A 21256-nucleotide genomic window follows, 5' to 3' on the forward strand; every position below is an offset into this window, starting at 1 on the left:
TTCCAAATTATTTCTCTATCTAAAAATAGGCTATTAATTCTGTTTTTTAAATAACTCTATGTTCCCATACTTCCACTCAATCTACAGAATTATCTCTAGTCTCTACAGCAATTTTAAATTGTTTAAATTGTTGCTATACTCATGGTCTTTACATTAGTTTTTATCATATCTTAAGACACTCTAATGAGCAACTTGTCTCAGCCAGGTTGGTGATTGACATCTATTGTTAAACCCAAGTAATTCTTAGTCCTTATTTCACATCATTAACATTGTAACCATATTTGCCATCAGCAGCATTTTTTTTCTAAACTATCAGTTAATTAGCTGTTCACAAAGAAAAATCTTTGACCTGGAAAGTGATATGGGGAATTTTCATGGAGAGTCCCAGGATAGAGCAGTCATTTCCATTTCTATTTTCAAAAACTCCTTTCAAAGTAATTGAGTGAATGAAAGAATAGAATTTGTCTTTTACCAGATATAACCCAAAACAAAACTTTAACAAAGATAATATGAATATACTCAAAAAGCAAACAAAAACACCCCCAAAAGAGCTCTCAGTCTTTAGTCAGCTCTCATTCCATTATTCCTGACATTGCTCATAACTCATGTCTGTTTTTCAGTATATATGTTTGTTTTCCTCTCCTTATCTCATAAATTCAGTACCTCCCAGGCATCTATCCTAATATACCTTCTTTCCTCTGCTTATATGTATCTTGTTTGTTTGTTTGTTTTATATCAATAAATCACATGACTTTAAATAAAAATATTTATCTTGGGAATAGGAAAATGGCTGCATAGTTAAGAGTCCTGACCACTCTTCTAAGGACCCAGGTTCAACTTTTCCACCAATATGGGTGCTAAACCATCTTCAGGCCTCTTGAGGTACTAGCCAGGATTGTGGCATACAGACATAAATAAAGGTAATATACATATACACACATATTATAATAACAATAACAACAATAATAATAATTTATTTTTAAAAATCTTGAAACCTTACCAAGCTCCAGCTGAGCTCACTCTTATGGATAATAAGCTATTTATTGGTATTCTTACCTGTCATATGCTACCAGATACTGTTCTCAAACGCAATGTTCCTATTTATCTTTCTACCCCCAAACTACCCAGCTTTAAACTTCCTCCTCTGACTTGATAGCACACAGTCCTTCCAGATATCCTTTCTCTCCTGTACTATACTCAAGCTCTTACAAAATATTCAAAACAAGGCTGGAGAGATGACTCAAAGGTTAAAGCATGTGTCATCCAAACAAGGGAACTTGGCTTTTAATCCCCAGAGCCCACATAAATGGGACATAGACATGGTGGCTTGCCCATGATTCTAGCCTCAGAAGACAGATGCAAGGAAGTCAACAGAGTAACAGTCATGAGCTCTGGGTTGTCTGAGAGACTCAGAAGGAAGTGAAAGGGTAATCAAAGAAGACTCCTGGCATTTTGTTATACACAAATAACACACACACACACACACACACACACACACACACACACACACACACACACACACAAAGAAAAATACAAAAAAAAATATATCACAATGAAATTATTTCTCATGAGCTGCATCATGCTCATATGGTCCAGGCTGTCATCATTTCCCATCAGAGCCGTTTCAGAGCCTATGTGCTTCTTTGAGCTCTCCTTACCTCCCATTAGTCATTTCTTATGATAGCAGCCACAAAACGTTTATAATGGTAGACTGAGCAATGCCATTTCTCTGCTCAGAACTTTCCTCTTGTTCGAGGTAAATAAAAGCACACTAATAACATTTATGGCCCTAAAAGATCTTCAGCTATCCCTTCCGTGATGCTGTAGGAAAGCAGCTCTGGGTGTTATTTCTAGATCTTTCAGTACATAACTTGAAAATCTCTTTGCAAAAGCCCTATCACTTTGGCATCACCTCTCTTATTTCTGGACAACTTCAACTCTTCAGCCACATTTCCTTTTCTGTGAGGCACATGCTTGATAATCTAACACAGTGACCCATGGCCTTCATTCCCTTCCTTGTCTCTGCTTTATTTCCCACTCTAGTGTTCACCTTCTTACAAATGATTTGTATATTTATTTTTTGTAATGTCAGTCTCATTGTGCAAACATAATAACTCACTGGTAGAAGGGATTTTTGTCTGTTTTCTTCACTGTTATATCCCCAATGCCTATAATGGCTCTTTGTACAACCTACACATATAGGGAGTATATACACTGATTAATGTTATATTGCACAAAATTATATAAAATATTTTTAATTAGTAAATAAAGTAAGAGTAATGAGCATAAAACTTTAGGAACGCAAATGCTGAACTTGCTGGAGTGGAGCAGCCTACAGTCGGAGGGAAGGCTGGTTTAGTTTCTCTGTCAGTTTCTTTTAAGCAGTCAAGTAGACTATCAGTGGGAGAAAGAATATTAGAGGATGAGTCTCAATTGCCCAAAATAGCTCTACTTGGGATCAGAAAGTTCAACTCTGTAGAAGCAATGCTATTGCTGTGCTGTTTCTTTTTCCCAAGAAAAATCCATTGGTAACACGGAGCCCTCCAGAGATTTGTCACCATTTACCAGGCTTCAATCCAAAGAGTGTCAAGACTGACCCCGCCAATTTCCAGGGTCACACAGTCTTCGCTTTTATCACTTATGAAAACAGAAGACAATTTCAGCCCTGAAAAACATAGTGGAAAAAATCAATGATTCTAGGCTCGTTTTCAAAGATGACAATATGGTCTCAAGCCCTTATTAAAAGGAGAAATAGATAATGGTATCTATTTTCCTTAGCATGAATGTCACTCCCCCGAAGTTGTGTACATAAGAGAACAAATGAATGCTTTAAGTCAACAAGGTACTGTTGAATAAACAATCTCCTTACCAAGAGTGTATTCATCTATGCAATTACCACTCCATCAATTTCATTTTGACATGTTGTTTTTAAGAAACTATGATTTATTTTTTAACAGTTGTTTCTTTTAAAATATTTACTATCTCACTGCAATGCATAGAATACTGTTCCAAAGATTTGGGGTATGAAATAACCTCAGTCATATCCCATGTTGCTTCATGAATATGGACAGGGTGTTGGAATTATGGAGATAAGGCCATGTGTACAGCCCTTCCCTCATTATTTAGAAACTTGAACTCATTGTTCAAATTTTTTCCCAGCTCCTGTGAGATCCAAGAATGACTGTATTACCATGAGATGAATCTTCTTGCTCTCATTTTTCCCTTGTTTTCTCCCTATGGTCCATTATGGTGTGTCAAGCTTTCAGAAAAAAGTATTTACTAATGGATTCTTGCAAAGTGAAGCACAAGAGGGTTTCATATGCTCACCTGTGCCTGTCTGACTTCTTTGTGTTATCTAGAGATTTTTTTGCCCTTTTATTAGGAGAGCTTCAAATTATCCCAGAACCAAGGTGCCAAATCATCAGAACCAATGCATTTCAATTAGGAGTCTTTCAATATATCTTCCTTCATCATGTTACTTATATCATAGAGCTTCACCATACCACCAGCTTGTGCTTCCAGAATCTACAAGAGCTTTTACAATAGCTACTTATGCCATACTAGATTATATAAAACTGAAGCAGCAATCATAACTGCCCAGGATTTAATGAAAGGACAATTTGCAGTAGTGCAGTAGTTCATGCAGGACATAAGTCTATATCAAAGTAATAATGCCCTAAGATTGGTTGCTGTGAAGGCAAGGATTGTTTAATTCCAACTTCTGAGGAGGAATCAGGAAGAAAAGGTCACATACAATTTGACAGAGAGAGTCTTCTAGGGTGAGAATGGGCATGTCATTGTGTGGGTAGGGAATGCTTTCCTTGTTATTTTTCTTTTTTTATTTTGAGATTACATTATAATCAAAACAGTTTTCTCTTCCTGTTCCTCCCTATAAACTCTCCCATGTACCTCTCCCTACTCTCCTTCAAATTCATGGGCTCTTTTTTCACTAATCCTTACTGCATGTCCATGCGTGCGTCTGTATGTGTGTGTGTGTGTATATATATATATATATATGACCTGCTCAGTCCATACAGTGTTACTTGTATGCATGTTTTAAAGACAGGCTGTTTGGCACTGTACAATCAATTGGTATGGTCTTCCCTCAAGAAGACCACCTCCCCTGCTCCCAGCTCTTCTCGGTTGTTCATACTTCTTTGTTTAGGGTTGTGGTCTCCTGGCCATTCCCTGTCCACTTTGGCATGTCCTTTGTTGTTGTCTTTGTTGAGTACACAAGCTATCTGATAGTTGAAATAGAAAAACAGGACTCTTTAAGGAGCAGAAAGGGATGTAAATATAGAAGAAAGAGGGAGGTATGTAAAATAACACTGATTATGTTTGCAAAAGCCACAAGGAATCATACTAATAGCTCTTTACCTAAAAAATATAATACACATGATTTCTGTGTATAAATACACATACATAGCTTTAATGAACTCTTCTCACCCTGTCTGACAACACTCCCTCCAAAAGACAAAGACCATGTAACAAAACCCCATTACCAAACATGAGAATCCCTCTTTCACAGTTGTTTTAACCTTTGATTGAAGTAATCATACAGCACAAAATGACTTTGCAAGGAGAAAATAAGATTCCCTCGCTCCATTCCCATTTATCTCTTGTCTGTTATCAGAATTTTCCATTTGCTAAGCTCAAGTGAATAAAAGAAAGCCAGAGACCCAATGAGATATCCCACACCTTCTGTAGAAGAAAAAAGTTGACAGTAGCAAAATGCAAACCACTATCATTTCTGATTTTATACTCCTCTTCACTCTGACACTAACAAGAATTGACATGGGTTTGTTGTTGTTGTTGTTGTTGTTGTTTTCTATTAATGTAAACTTCCTGTCTGCTTTTGTGTTTAGCCACTATCGTTGCCTGAAGATTATGGCCTTATATTTGTATTTGTAAAAGTTGATAGATTTCCTGAAATGATCTGTGTATCTTTTATGAACCAATAAACACATAAGTTTTAAACACTGAAATGGTAGCTAATGACTTCATAATGGCTTATGCATTATATTCACTTACTTGTATCTGTCATTATTTAATCCTTTAATATTATCGACTTAATTTTATAGAAAGAGAGTCTGAGGCACAGAAAAGTCATGTAAGCCTCTCAGACTCACACAGCAACAATACCACAATTGAACTTTAGCCACCTGCCTTGGAGCCCAAGATTCCTTGCAGTATTATGGACTGCAGTAGTGATACTAGAAAATAAATCTACATACACAAAGATCTTGGAGTCTATTAGATGACATATTGAAAGTAAAATGTAGAAGAGACTGCATGGAAGGAAGCCTGTGAGATCCCAAATTAATCTACCCAAACAATCTAGAGTGAGGGGATAATGACAATGAAAACACACAAAAGTGGACATAATTTCCGGTATTTGAAAGGTACTGTGAGGTAAATTTATGCTGCTAGATATGTTTCTTACATCACTGCAACTAATGTTAGTTGGAAACAAATTTCAACCTTAACAGATGTTCATGTCAAAGATATCATTTTTTTCCAGAAACAAAATGTCTGCATGTTCAATTGATAATGATTTTTTTAAGTCAAATGTTCATAGACCAAATTCAACAAGAGTTAAGATACATTTTGCCTATTTTCTCTCTCTAGTTGTCTCCAGATTTCAAACTGCAGTAGAAAATGTTACTTCTATCCAGAGAATCCCTAAAACTGAACAAAACATTTGACACAAATCAGGAACTCAAAAGTAATTATTTTGAGTGTAGAGAAATTAAATTTTTTGTTTGTTGTCTGATTATTAGAAATAGAGCCTGGTGTAACTCATTCTGACCTGTAACTTGTTATATAGCAGAGTATAAACTTGAATAGATTAGCCTCCTGCCTCTGCTTCCAAAACACTGAGATTACAGCTATATGCTACCAAGTCCAGCAAATCTAATTGTTTGGGTATGTCTCTAGTGTTTATCATTGAAATCATCAGAAGTCTCCTATTCACTTACTGTATCCTACCTGCTGGCTACCCAATGCATAAGATCCAGCCATCATATGCATGCATATCATGTATTTATACAATCTCTCCTCCCACACATATTTATACACACATAAAATGTTCATATATATATATAGTTTACTCAGGTAGAAAAATAGATGTTTACCAATATCAATCATCTAAGTAAGATATAAATATAAATTAATAAAAATAAGTACTGTACAGTTCTTTATTTTTCTCCTGTTTTCCTAAAATTCAGACCATTAGATGCCTTACCTCAATCTTTTAAACCTGTTCTGTGCATTAGAAAATGCAAACCCAGCTCTTCCCATCAGGTTTCCAAATTAAAAACATCACACTATTTTTAACACGGACAGCTTTGACTCAGTGCCTTGAGGGCTTTCAAAAACTCTTTAAGGGCAGAAGGGCAGATTGTCAGCTGAACTTCTCAGGACTCAAGGAGCCATAGAGAACTGGTCCCCCAGGGTCTCCTGTATCTGAAAGAGACCATTAGAGCTAAGTCTCAAGCAGTGGGCTTTCTGTTAGCCTGCAAATATACACCAAAACTGCTAGCAGGTTGTCTTGTTTTCAAGGTCTTACTTTCCAACAAGAATTTAACCTTCGCTTCCTGGTGCCCTCCAGAAGCTGTCCTGAGTACTCCTAATTAGCTGAAACTCGTTTACATTAAAAAGTGCTAGCAGCAAAGGAGATTTTAAAATGGAAAGTTTTACTTCATATCATTTTACCAAGAAAAAAATATATATAATAGAGAGGTGTTTTGCTTCCATACTATATATTTGAGTCAATTCCATTAGGTCACAGTAGAAGCTGACATTGGAAAAGCAGTAGATACTGAATGTAGGGAGCCCAGAGGTGATTCCAGCTCTCACACTTGCTAACATGAAAAAGCCCGATGCTTTCTCTTAGCCTCACTCTCCACATTTTGGATAGGCTCCAGTCCTTGTAATAGGGTCACATCAGGAATAAACTGGAAAACATCTACTAGATGCCAGGTACACATCCGTTGCCAGGAATACATGACCCTTGGGGATTGCTTTGAAAGGGCCTTCATTTCAGGTGCTGTTGACAGCTCTAGTGTTAAATACATTTTATTGTATAGTTTTTTTTTAAATGATCTTATCACATATAGCAACAATTAACCCCGTTGTCTCACCACCACCACCACCCCTGCAAGAAGTGGGAATTTAACTGGAAAAATGTGATCATGACCAAGTCCTGTGAATGCTGGCGAGGCATGCCATTCTGAAACGTCGTTGAAATGATGTCACTTTTTAAAGCCTGTCCTTGTGATTGCTTATTAGTATATTACATGTTTTTGGTGCCTGTGTTCTTAAATCTTCTTCATCCTGCATGATTCAAGCATAAAAGCTATGCTTGAATTTTGTTTTCTCAACTATCATTTATGTCTATCTTATAGGGTTTGAGTGTTTTCTATATTTACATGGAAAAGCCTTCCCAAGTCTGTAATTTTTATGATCTTGTGTAAATACGACATTTAGCTTATGTTTTAGTTGACCAGCTCTCTGTGAATTGGATTCTAAGCTGTGGACAGTTAAGAATGAAGCTTTCTAGTTCACTAAGCCCCTTGATAACAGGAAAAGAGCTACCAGGGAATTACTTTTCACTTTCTGTTATCATTTTGATTGAAAAAGTATAAACTCACAATTACCTAGTGTGATTTACTATTTTGATTGAGCTCTAGTTGCCCCTGCAAAAGGATGCCCTTCCAGATAGTAATACATTGAGCCCCCGGAAATCAATAAGTATAATAAAATCTTTTTTTACTGACCCTTCCTTCCTACTCAATTGCTTTCCCTCCTAATTTTTCATGAAAAGTTCCACAATTCCTTTTACTATATATCAAAAGTGAAGTGCTTTTTTTGTAGGATGAATATAGTTGTTTGTTATTTCAGTTCTCTTTACAGACTTTGTTTTTTTATCTCTTTGTTTCTATGACACTGCCATATTTATCTAACATCTAAGACCTCACATTTGGAATAAAGCATCACACCACAGTAGAGAATGAGACCAACAAATGTATTATTGATGAATATTAGGATTCCCACCATGTTGTTTTGTCACTTACTAAATTATAGGAGACTTGGAAATTCTATTTACAAAGCAGTTGCAAGAATAACAACATAGTAGGAGACATTTTTCCCTTTGCTGTGAGTCAGAAATACCTTCCCAGGCAAAAGATCCGTACCAATTCTAACTTACCCGTCAAAGCAGTTTAAATACCCTCATGCCTAGATTTCTCTCTTGAGGAAGTCCAGCTCTCTTTCATTGGCAGTGGGATACTGGGCTGGACCCCTTGTTTTCTGGGTGATCACTCATCTTCATTACAGTTAACCATTTACCAGGCAGAAGACCAGACGAAAAAAAACTAAGGCTAATAGCTGTTCAGTAAAAGACCCTGCAATGGGTCCAGGCTGCAGAGCAGCTGCCTCATTGGTCAGTTCCCAAGTACTTCTATTACTGGAGTTTTCCAGTTTAGTCCTGTACAGAAAAGACAAGTTTTAGGGTCAGGATTTCGCTCAGTAATAGAAGGTTCACTTAGCATTAATGGGGAATGAGATTCAATTTCTAGTACCACAAAGATTAAAGAGGAGAGGAGGGGAGGGAGTGGGAGATGAGGGGAACTGAGTTGAGGGGAATGGAGGGGAGAGGAAGGGAGAGAAGGTGAAAGGAGGGGAGGGGAGGAAAAGGAAGATAAGGATGGGGGGAGGGGAAGGGAGAGGGCAGTGGGAAGGAAAGGGGAGGAGAGAGGAGGACAGGAAAAGGGCTTTTGTAAGAAATATGTTTCTTTACCAGTACTGGAAAAAAAAAAAAGGTTTTCCCTCATGTCTAGGAAAAGGCTCTAGCTCATTTTACAGCATTGATTTCATAATTCAGTATTTTTATGAGTCATTTTTTATAATAGATGTTAGAAAACAGTCTTGATGAAAAAGAATTGAATTTGGCTACACAATGAGGGTCGTTCCATGAAAGGAAAATGAAAGTGATATGAACTATTAAGTGCCCATCTTTGGGACTAGTGCAGTGTGTGGGTGCTGCGCTGAAGTCTGTGATCCACTTACTGCTTGCTTCTCATCCAAGACTGAATTCTTTCCTCGTGCTGTGTGTCTATAACAGACAATATGAACAGCAACTGTCAACAGTTTCCAGCTCAGTTTATTGATTCAATCAACTTTCATATCTGACTTTGTATCCTCATTTATAAGCTCAATTGATGAGATTCAGCCCTACAAGGAAATTTTATGAGTCAGATAAGCATCTAAAGTGAAAGTTATAAAAGAAGAAATTAGAAAACTATATCTATTTCACACACCTAGAAATATAACACAATGACTGAGAATGTTTTCATATTCTTGCTTTAGATGTATACCTGTAGTCCTTTAGAGTTGACTATTTACCCAAACACCTCCCAGTAAAGTGTATGCCTTGTACAGTAAATTGAATTTCTAAAGTTTAGGACAAAGGGTGAGATCCTAACTTTTACCTTCCCTTTACCCTCTGCATACAAAATACTTTTGGGCCTAACTTTCCTTACTGTCTGTTTTGTTACCTGTTTTCATCTAGCTTTTAGCACAGAAATAACTCCTTAACATATAACTTTGATCTTGGCATTCCACTAGTTCTTTCTTAATGTGAATAACACATTGTAGCAACTCCTATTAAATCCAAGCCAAAAAAAAAAAAAAAAAAACCTCTCATCTCACACACACACACACACACACACACACACAGAGAGAGAGAGAGAGAGAGAGAGAGAGAGAGAGAGAGAGAGAGAGAGAGAAGAGAGAGTATTCTTCCATCTTCCACTTCTATGTCTATATTTTCTGTGTTAGGTAATTTCTCAAGTTACAGATTTTTATTTTTGCTTCATCTACTTGATAAGGGACAAAATTCAATTTCTATTTGTAGCTAAAATTCCCTCCCAGGTGAGCAATAAACAATGCTCCACCCCTTCTTTTGAGGTCCCAATGACAAACAAAGGCGTGATTCTGCCAGAGTTCACTATGGAGAGTCAATAAGTGTATTGGGATCCCTAACAGGACAGTTAAGGAGTTCCCTAAAGGAATGTGGGTTTTCCTTTCCCAACAGGCAGCATATGAAAAGCCTTATCTGACAGGGGTGAGAGCCCTGTCACATACTTCATACATGGTGCTCCAGTCTTCCCTGGCCTATATATACACTATCCCTTCCAGAGAAGGTCATATGCAATTAATGCAGAGTTGCATGTAACAGGTAGTAGGGAGAAACTGGAGACTTAAGTGAAAATTGCATGCCCTTTCCCAAACTGGTGTTGAGGGATGTAAAACATCAGCAGGCCCAACTGGGGTGATCTTTTGCAAGGGGAACACCTGAAAGCCCCAAGACAGTGGTTGGTTCACTTAGAGGACAGTCAATCACAACACGATCATCCCCTCAAACTTAATGCATTTAAATTTCAAGCTTAATTTCATGCACACAGAACAAACCCAAAGTATGTACTACATTCATTAAAGTAGTATCAGATCTCTATGAAGCTGATGAACTGAAGAAACCGTAAAAGCTCCATCTTCCTATTTTTTAATTCCCTCTTACTTACTGGGGATCTCAATATATATGCCAAATAAATATAAAGATTTTTAATTAATCCAATTGCCCCCACTCCATGATGGTGTTCTTCTGACTTTTTTTAGGAACATGGAATACCGACCAACCTGGGCTATGCAGTGGCCCCACATCACTCAGGGGTCTACCCGGTCCATATTCAGCTGTATGCAGCTTGGAAGAAGGTCTGGGGTATTCAGGTCACCAGCACTGAAGAGTATCCACATCTGAAACCTGCAAGATACAGGAAGGGCTTCATTCACAATAGCATCATGGTGAGCGCATACTGCTGTGCCTGAAGGTCCTTGGTGCCTGTGTTTAAGGGAAGGGATCAACATTCTGTCTAAGAATGTAACACAGAACTTCTTTGACATGACTCTCAGAAGTTTCCAACATGCCATGAAGGTGACTGGTCACACAATGACATACTGTTTGACAATAGGCATGTTTTCTAGGCTGTAAAGTGGTTTTACTGAGTATATAGCAATCTGGAAATAATGGGAATGAGTTTTGCATAGATTATCCATTGATACTTTCAAATTGAACTTGGTCTGGGGCACCTAAGTTGCTCCTGAGGAACTCCACAGTACTGTTTGTTTGTGTGGTTTTTACCAAGAGCTAAAGGTAGGATGCTGTGCTATAGGTCAAAAAAACACCTCTCCAGTAATTTCACTACCAATAGATAAAAGGGAGCAATACCACCTGAAAGCTAAATCCATCTGTCCAGTGTATTTTGATTCTCGGGCATTCAGAGCATCTTAGAGTGTTGTTTATTTTTGTTCTCTTTTTCTTGTAAATTGCAGGGAAAGGTGGCACATTGTTCTTTTCCTTGTATATAGCTAAAAAGTAATAACCTAATTTAAGAATGATGTATCCATTATGATAAATGAGAGTAACACCACATGAATTTGAGCTGGAAATTTAGCATCACTCATCAGGGTGGGGGGAGGTGGCACTATGCCCTTGGTTCTAAAATGGCCAGTTTTATCCAGTTCCAGGTGCCTTTGAAGATGTACCCACCATTAGTTGTCAAGATCAGAGCAAGAGTTTATAATCTTTTTTCTGTTCAATATTTGCACTAACCCACACTATTACTCATATTGCTGCTACAACTATATATATATATACACATCTCATCTCCATCTAAAGACAAGAGACAGGAATCTATAGCTACCCAGATTTGGAGCTCAGTAACTTTATCATGGGGCTTTAATCATCTCATCATTATAATACGGCACCAGTGGACACAGATTGTTACCTGAAATCATTGATACCACAAACAGCAATTGAAGTCTACAGAAATCAGGAAGCATAAAAAGACTCATTTACATAAATTTAAAAATAGAGAGAGTACTAAAATTCTTTCATTGTGTGATCACCCAACATGTCATGAAAGGAAATCATCCTTTTAGCCAAGACTACATGCTTTCATTTACCTTGAATTTAATTATGAAAATTAAATGAAGAATGAATACAATCACAGCTTTCTTGTGGAACTGGGTGCATTTTCCACTAGACTATAAATACTTTATTATTCAAAATAGGATATTAGAGTCAATTTGCTTATTTGTCTTGTCTATTGAACATCCAGAGTTACAGCAAACTCAACACAAAAATACTCCAGAAACAGTCATTAAGTGGTTTGACTACTACTGAGATAAAATTTAAAGCCAGGGTACAATAGAGGTGGTGAGAAAAGGTGACTTTGAGTCTCAGAACCTGCATATTCCACAAGACTGAGTATCAGAAGGCAAAGTGAAGTTTGATTTGATGAGAAGTATGACCATGATATATGTCTGAACTAAATGAACCCCAAGACAACTTTTGACTCCTTAACCCTTAGTCAGGAAGTAGTTTAGATTTATGGAACTCAGTTAACTGGGTGCATATGCTAAATTCGAAATTGTATTTCTTTGATTCGGTGACTACATTGACATTTACAAAATTAAACTGACATGAGCTCTTGGTTACTGTCAGACACCAAGAACTCTTTGCTGACTGTGAATTTATGGTAATGGTAACAGTTGCTAGGTAAATCTCACCAGTGTGTTGCTTTTACTCTTTGTCATCAGGTCCTCCCTCGACAGACCTGTGGGCTGTTTACACATACTATTTTCTACAAGGAGTATCCAGGAGGACCCCAAGAATTGGATAAAAGTATCAAAGGAGGTGAACTTTTCCTCACAATCCTTCTAAACCCAGTATGTGTTTCTTTGTACATTTTACAGTAACATCAGTGTTGTCAAATAAGTTACATTTTTAAATCTAAATCATGAGGACTTTTTTTTTTCCAAACAGGCTCTTAGCTAGCCTAGAACTGGTTATGCAAACCAAGCTGGGCTTGAACTCACAGAGATTTCTCTGTTCTGCTTCTGGATTGCTGGGATTGAAGGTGTGTAATACCACACCCAGCTCATGGCTATATTCTCTATGAGCACAATATGTTTCCTGAAACTGCATTAAAATCTACATTTCAAATCCTTTCCTTGATACAATTTGATTTCTTGGGAACTTTTCACCGGTGAATATGATGTTAGTTGTGGGTTGAATGTGTATTGTTTTTATTGTGTTGGCATATTTTTCATTTTTTCCTAATTTGTGAAGAGTTTTTATCATGAGAAGATGTTGGCTGTTCCTGAAAGTTTTTTGTGCACACAGTTAAACAATTAGATTATTTTAATTCTTCATCCACTTTTTTAACATTATAAATATAAAATATAAATATACATTGTAAATATCAATGGTTTTCAGATTCTGCACCATCCTTGCATCCTTGGGATAAATCCTGTATGAGCACGGACAAGAAATTTTTCATATACTGTTGGGTTTGTTTGGCTAGTGTCTCCCACTCCTTGTTAATTCTGAGATTCGCCGGAGAAAAACCAGTTCCACCATTTTGGCCAAATTAAAGCAAGCTTTTATTAAAATATTAAATACTAACCAAGATAAAATTTGATCAGGACCACCACCTGGAAACTTTCCAGGTAAGTGGCCCAAAGACACATGTTTTCAGGGATTGTATGGACAAAATCCAAAAGACACCATACTATCCAATGAAGCTTTGCTGTTATTTTTCAAGAATACAACTCCCAGAATCCCAGAATGATACTTGGTTTTTGGGCAGGTGGGGCTTACAAGATAATTTAAGGTATAACACCTGAGGGGTTTTATGCCCATATTTATAAAGGATGGATAACGCTGGCTTCATAACAGGTGTTTGGAACTTTATTTCTTACTCCCTCTTCAGCTTTTTGGAGGAATTTGAGGCAAATTAATATTAACACACTCAATATTTGTTTGATCATCAGCAAAATCAGGAAGTCCTGAGTTTCTTTAGGTTGAGGATATTTCTTTTTTGAGATTATAATATAATTGTATCATTCCTCTTCCCTTTCCTCCCTCCCATATACCTTTCTTGCTCTCTTTCAAACTCATGGCCTCTTCTTTCATCAATTGTTATTGCATTCACATCTGTATATAAATGTATATTCCTAAACACAATCTGCTCTCTCTGTGTAATGTTACGTGGATGCATTTTTTCAGAGTTGACCATTTGGTAGTGGATAACCAGTTGGTATTTTCTTCCCTAAGCTATTTCTCACACCCACAGCACCCTTCAGTGGCCTGTAGTTCTTTGTGTAGGGTTGAGGCCTCTTGGTCTTCCTCTCATCCATTTTGACATGTCTATTGCTGTTGTCCTTGTTCAGCTCACGCTTGGGCAGTAACTTCTGAGACACATCTCATAGCAATCTCTTTGATTCTCTGGTTTTTACAAACATTCTGTCATTCTTCAGAAATGTTCCCTGAGCCTTAGGTGCAGGAGTGTTTTGTAGATGTATCCATTAGACCTGTACCCCCAACTCTGAATTTTGATTAGTTGTGGTTTCTGTAGTGGTCTCTGTTGCAAAAGAAGTTTCCTTGATGAAGGGTGAAGACTATAATTGTCTATGGATATAAGGAAAAATGCTGAGATTGTTATTTGAGGTTGTGCTAGTTTAGTAAAACAGTGGTTCTAAATTCTCCTCCAATATCTATGACTTCACTACCACTAAGTAGTTGTCTAGGTTTCCCCTATTTATTTATTTTATGTATATGACTGTTTTTCCTGGTCTATGTATGTGTACCAAGTACATCCCTGGTACTCCTGGAGATCAGAAGAGGGCATGAGATTCCTTGGAACTGGAGATATGGATGGTCATAAGCCAACTTGTGGTACTGAGAGCTGAATGTGGGTCCTCTGAAAGAGGAAGCAGTAATTAAAAGTCTCTTAATTACTGGTTTAATTTGTGACTCTCATTAGACTTATATTTCTAGAAAGTTTCATTTTGTACATTGATTTGTTGGTATGTGATGACTCTGGTAACCTAACAATCATTTGTATTTCTGTAATATCAGTTATAATGTTTCTTTTTGCATTTTGATTTTATTATCAAAACTTACCATCTTTTTTCTACTCTGCCAACTCAACTTGTGTAAATTTGTAAGAATCTCAACTCTTAGGTAATTGATTGGACTTCTATTGTTTTTATACTCTATATTTTATTTACTTCTGCACTAATCATTTGTCCTTCTTCATGGTAAGTGAGCTTAGTTCTATCTTCTTTCCTAATTCTTTGAGGTATGAAGCCAGAATTTTATTTTATTCTTCATTTAACATTTAGTTTTATCAACTTCTCTTTCAGAATTTCTTTACAATTCCACTAAAGACTAGTTGGTAAATTCTAGGCATACTAAAGAGATAGTAGAGTTCATCCATATATATGTATATATATATATATATATATATATATATATATATACACAATATAATTGTCAGTTGGCATCTCAATGATTTTCACATTCTTAAAATATAGTAAATATACATATTATAATATCGTTCTGTAGTCAAAATTTAACATTTGTAGTTTAAACATCAGTACATGTTTAGCTCTAATAATAACTTTCCAGGTTAATATATCAGTAGACACACTTAAAATCTCTAAAAGTATTCAAATATGGGGGCTGAATTGAAAATATGTGATGATGGACTATAGTTTTGCACTTAGATGACCCAAAGATTAATTCTTTATTAACTTTATTTAATATCAAATACAGAAGTTAGCCCATTTTTTTTACTTGTGTCCTTTTAGCTATCAAAGTTTATAAGAAATATATGTACAAAGTCATGGCAGTATGGGACTATATCACCATGAGGTGTTCGGATTATTTCAGTTCTCTGATTTTTCTCCCATAATGATTTCATTTCTGAGGTCTCAGAGAAGCATGTCCTTATTTACATCTCATTGCACATGGAACACAGGAGATAATGGGATTTATGCTGTGATCACCTTATTTAATGTAAGAAAATTTCATGCACAGAGAAAGAGGTGTATGCTTTAAATAAAACTAGAAGGAAGCATCAGCTATGTTTGAAATGGTTTTTTTGTTATTTTTTTTATATATAATATTTTAAAGTCACAAAGAAATCAAATGTAAACAAGCCTGTGTTGTATGAAAATTATTATAAAATAACTTGTAAAGAATAATGAATTAAATTGGGATAGAAATGAGTTAACTGGATATTAAATCTCTTCTCCCAAAGGTGCATGTTTACTTAAGTCAACACAAAGAAGATTGTTGGAGTGACATGCCAGACTCACATAGAATATCACGCAAACAATTGGAGACTACATATTCTTTAGCAAGAAACTTGATTTTTTTAAATTACCATGGATTACAAAAATAATTATTGAAAGTTAAAATTACAGGTATGTAGGTAGACTTTTCTTTCCCACCAACCAGTTCCCAAATAACCACACAGAGACTTACATTAATTATAAATGCTCAGCTAATATCTCAGGCTTGTCATTAGCTAACTCTTACATTTTAAATTAGCCCATATTTCTTACTTATGCTCTGCCATGTGGCTCAGTACCTTTTCTTACAACAAGTTCATCTTCTGCCTCCTCTCCATCTCCTCACAACTCTAAAGACAACTCCTCTTCTTCATATGCCCTCTTTGTTTACTAGTCCTACCTTACCTCTACCTGTCCAGCTATTGGACAGTCAGCTTCTTTATTAAACCATTCACGGCAACATATATGCACAGTGTGAAGGAATATTCCACTCACATGAATGTCAGTGAAAATCAAAATCAAAACTTTTGCATTTCACCTGTCTTCATTGAAAATGTATTATCAGTAGATGCCTAGGTTCATTTATCTTCATTTTCATTCTTTGGTTCCATTCTTGACCCATATCAGCTCTAACCATCTTCAAAAGAATTCTGTTATCAACACACTCAATGTTATTTCCTTTTCTACATATTCTGACCATGTTTTATTGCTGCTAGCATTTATTTCTTGAATGCCTAATTACTAGGTTTGTACATCTAGTTTTCAATATTGAATCTACTACAATTCATAAAGATCATTCTGAGAAGTAAATGACTTCTTTTAAAATAGAAGGTAATGTGGTGTCTAATATTCCATCTATAGTAGTGGTGAACAAAGAAAATTATTCTCAGCATGGTAAGACTCACTTAAAAGACTCATCGTTAACATACAAATGTGTTTTGATTTCAACCTGAAAAGTACAGGGAAAAGGGAGTCTCAGAGTTTTCCTCGTATCTCATGACAAACTGAACTTTCTTTAAGCATTGGAATTGATGGTGAACTCAAAATAAAGTATTTGGATAAAGGAGCTAGGTTAGCACATAAAAAGCAAAAAGAGAAGTGAGCAGTGAAGATAGAACAGCATATCCTAGTATTGTACTCTGAAGTCTGGACTGGCCAAATAGTGGACCACAAGGGTGTCTTAAAGAGCAGTGTTGCTCACGATGTGCATAGTGTGCAGAGGTAGCAATCTAAGAAGGTGCCATCCAATTTTGTAGATAAGCATGCTACAGACAGCGTGGCCCAACACAGCAATAGTGGGTGACTTCAATACTTCACTCTGACCAGTAGAGAGGTCATCCAGTCAAAAACTAAATAGAGAAACTCTGAAACTAAATGACATCATAAATCAAATGGATCTAACAGTCAGCTATAGACCATTTCATCCAAACAGTGAAGAATGTACATTTATGGAACTTTCTCTAAAATTGGCCAAACATTAGGACACAAAGCAAGTCTAAACAAATTTATGAAAATTGAAATAATATCCTGCATATTATCTGACCACAAAGGAATAAAGCTACATATCAACAAGAATTGAAATGATAGACAGTACACAACCTCGTGGAAAACAAAACAATATACTGCTGAATAAAATTTAGCCAAAGAAGAAATCAAGAAGAAAATTAGAAAATTCCTAACACTGAGTAAAAATAAAATCACCACATACAAAGCTATGAGCTACAATTCTTTCCTCAGGTTTACAGCACTATGTGCCTACATGAAAAACTGGAGAGAGCTCATATTAATAATTTAATGTTGCACACAAAGTCCTTCAAAAAATAAAAACAAACAACAAATGAATAGGCAGATAGAGACAGTAAAAGTTAGGGCTCTAGTTTTCTGTGTAGAGTTGAGGCCTTGTGGGTCCCCCCACCCTCGACCTGCTGGGTTCACTTTAGCACATCTACTGTTGTTGTCTTTGTTCAGCTCATGCTCAGGCAGTCATGTTGATGAGACTATGAAAATATAGCTTTTATTACTTCGAGACACCATCTTACAGCGAACTCCTTGATCCTCTAGCTTTTACAATCTTTCTGCTCCTTCTTCTGCAACGTTCTCTGAGCTTTAGGTACCTAGGTTGTTTTCTAGATGTATTTGTTGAGACGGGACTCCACAACTCTGACTCTACATTTTGATTGTAGGTAACTAAGAAATGGTGAGAGTCAGGAAAACCGTCTTCCCCAGGATTGAGCATATCAGTTGGCTATCCAATACTGAATGGACTGCCTAAAAACATATATGCAAGTAACATTATATAGACTGAGCAGGTTATATTTAAGAATATATACATATATGCATGTAACAATAATTAATGAAAAAAACGAGGCCATGCATTTGAAAGTGAGCAAGGAGGGGTACATGAAAAGGTTTTGAGGAAGGAACAGGAAGAAAGAAATTATATAATTACAATATAATCTCAAAAAATGAAAAGAAGTAATTAAAAATAAAAAATACAATAAAATTAAGGCTGAAATCAATGAACTAGAATCAAAATCTCAAAGAAATCAATGAAATGAAAAGTTGGTTCTTTGAAAAGATTAACAAGATTGACAAATATTTAGCCAAATTAACCAAAAGGAAGAGAGGATCCAAATTAATAATAGCAGACATTAAAAGGGAAACATTACAACAGATACTGAAGGCATTCAGAGAAGCATGGGGACATATTTTAAAAATACACAGTAAAAAATCTAAAAGAAATATAAAAATTTCCAGATACTTATGACCTACTAAATTAAATCAAAATGAAAATAATTTAATAGTCTCATGTAAAAAATAATGAAGTAATGAAACAGAAGCATTAATAAAAATCTCTCAAATAAAACAAAAAAGTCCAGGTCTAGCTGGATATGTTGCAGAACCATACCTAACCCTGTGGAACAATTAACACAAATTTTCCACATGTTGTTTTTGTATTCGAGACACAATGCTGATTAGTGCAAGTAGATATACAAGATGATAATACTGACATCAAGTATTCTTAGCAACAGAATAAATCCACCAAATCTATCAAGATAAAAATCTAATAGGGAATTATATCAACTTCTAATTGTCTCCAAAAAAGCTATTGTGATAATCACAGAATCGTGTGATGGTGAACATTGTACATGAATAGCTGTAGGTCCTTACTGGACAAACTAAGCTCCATGTAATTGAGGCTGCCTTAACAGAATTTCTGTAAGAATATGGAAACAATCACTTCTCTTATTTCATGAGATAGCAATAAACTGTGATTTCTGTGTTCTCAAACAAACAGACTTTTAGAGAAATATTTAAAAAAAAACATAGAGAATATAATGTAAATTTCATTGAAACATTACAGACCAGTCTTGTAAATGGGGATTTTTATGTGATTTATTTATTATTTTTTTTAATTTTTATTTTACTCTGGCTGTCCTAGAACTCACTCTGTAGACAAGGCTGGATTCAAACTCAGAGATCCACGTGCCTCTACCACCAGAGTGCTGGCATGTGCCACCACTACCTGGTTTCTTTGCATGATATTTAAATTCAGAAGAAAAAATGCAATTTATCATCAACATACATAAGAATAGAAAAATAAAGCTTGGTGATATTTATGGGTATATACGGAAAAGTAGAAAAGTGTCTTTCACCACTAGCATCCTGGACACAATGCTATTTGCAGATATGACAGAACCAGTTTGAATTTTTACCAGTAGTGTCTAGAATTACATATATGTGTGTGTGTGTGTGTGTGTGTGTGTGTGTGTGTGTGTGTGTGTGTGTGTGTGTACCTATATAAAAGAACCTACAAGGCTAATAAAAGTTACGAAGTTCCTCAAAAAAGTATCCCAGTATCCATCTCCCTAGTGTGCTTAAAATAGAATCAGAAAATAAATAGTTTTTTTCATCAGCTGGGGAATTCATGTGCCTAAAGGACGGGAACAAGATCAAATTACTTGAAAATTTCTGTATTTTTCTATCATCCAGCTTTTATGGCTACTGTGAAGTCTAAAAGGCACAGACTCAACTAAGAGAAGCAGCATATTTTTGTCCTGCATCCAACATAAATATTCACGTCCTTTGTGTTTTCTACACCAAAGTGAAGCGGTATTCTTTCTATGCTCAAAAGTCCACAATAAGCCGGTCAGTGGTGGCACATGCCTTTAATCCCAGCACTGGGGAGACAGAGCAAGGCGGATCACTGTGAGTTCGAGGCCAGCCTGGGCTACCAAGTGAGTTCCAGAAAAGGCGCAAAACTACACAGGGAAACCTTGTCTCGAAAAACAAAACAACAAACAAACAAACAACAACAAAAAAAAAACAAAAAACAAAAAGTCCACAATATTATTGTTCTCTCTGTGCTCACAACTATTGTCTTTTATTTTAATTATTGACTAGAACTGGCATTTAGAAATGTATCTTGTTGATGTGATAATTTTAAGCTTATTTTTAATTCATTGTACGTATGTAGGTCTTTGTGTGGGTTTGTTTATGTGCAAGTGGTACCTACAGAGGTCAGAAGAGGGCCCCAGACTCCCTGGAACTGGAGATAAAGGCAGTTGTGTACTACAGGATATGGGGACCTGAACCAAAGTCAGGTCCTTCGCAAGAGCAGTGTATAGTTTTAACCACCGAGCATCACTCCTCATTGTTTTTGTATTTTTAAACATTTAAAAATATGACATTAATTCTAATCTACTATAAAACAGAAAGTGTTAATTTGAATAATTGTTACATGCTAAAATCTAATTATTATTATACATTAGGTCTTTTGTTTTAGCAAATCACAAGGAATTGGGTGTTCTGATTTCCTTGGATACCAATTTGCTTTGGTCCAAAGATTATCAAGATTGAACACTGTATTATCTGAGAGCCATTTGAATGACAGCTCAAAAGAATAGCTGGACTCCTATCCACTTAGCATTCAGATAGTTCTCTGTTATTTTTCTTAGATTCCTATCCTGACCTCATCACATATTGATATTTTTCTGCACTGCTCCACACTTGTCAAATACTAACATGTATTTCCCTGGTGCTGAATCCTTCT

General features: G+C 36.1%; 1 protein-coding gene across 3 annotated transcripts in view; it reads left to right on the forward strand.

Annotated features, from left to right (window-relative positions):
- The window catches only part of Ndst4 (N-deacetylase and N-sulfotransferase 4), a 329647-nt gene that overhangs the window by 178324 nt on the left and 130067 nt on the right, over window positions 1–21256 (forward strand). For 2 of the 3 annotated variants that reach the window (XM_052730557.1, XM_052730559.1), the window contains 2 exons: window positions 10678–10863; window positions 12661–12789. In XM_052730557.1, coding sequence (XP_052586517.1) covers window positions 10678–10863; window positions 12661–12789 — 315 coding nt within the window. The remainder of the gene's footprint in view (window positions 1–10677; window positions 10864–12660; window positions 12790–21256) is intronic. The other variant, XM_052730558.1, reaches the window with a different exon arrangement.

The sequence above is a fragment of the Peromyscus californicus genome, unplaced genomic scaffold, assembly GCF_007827085.1.
Source record: "Peromyscus californicus insignis strain IS unplaced genomic scaffold, ASM782708v3 Scaffold_9__1_contigs__length_137607984, whole genome shotgun sequence".
Classification (NCBI taxonomy): Eukaryota; Metazoa; Chordata; class Mammalia; order Rodentia; family Cricetidae; genus Peromyscus; species Peromyscus californicus.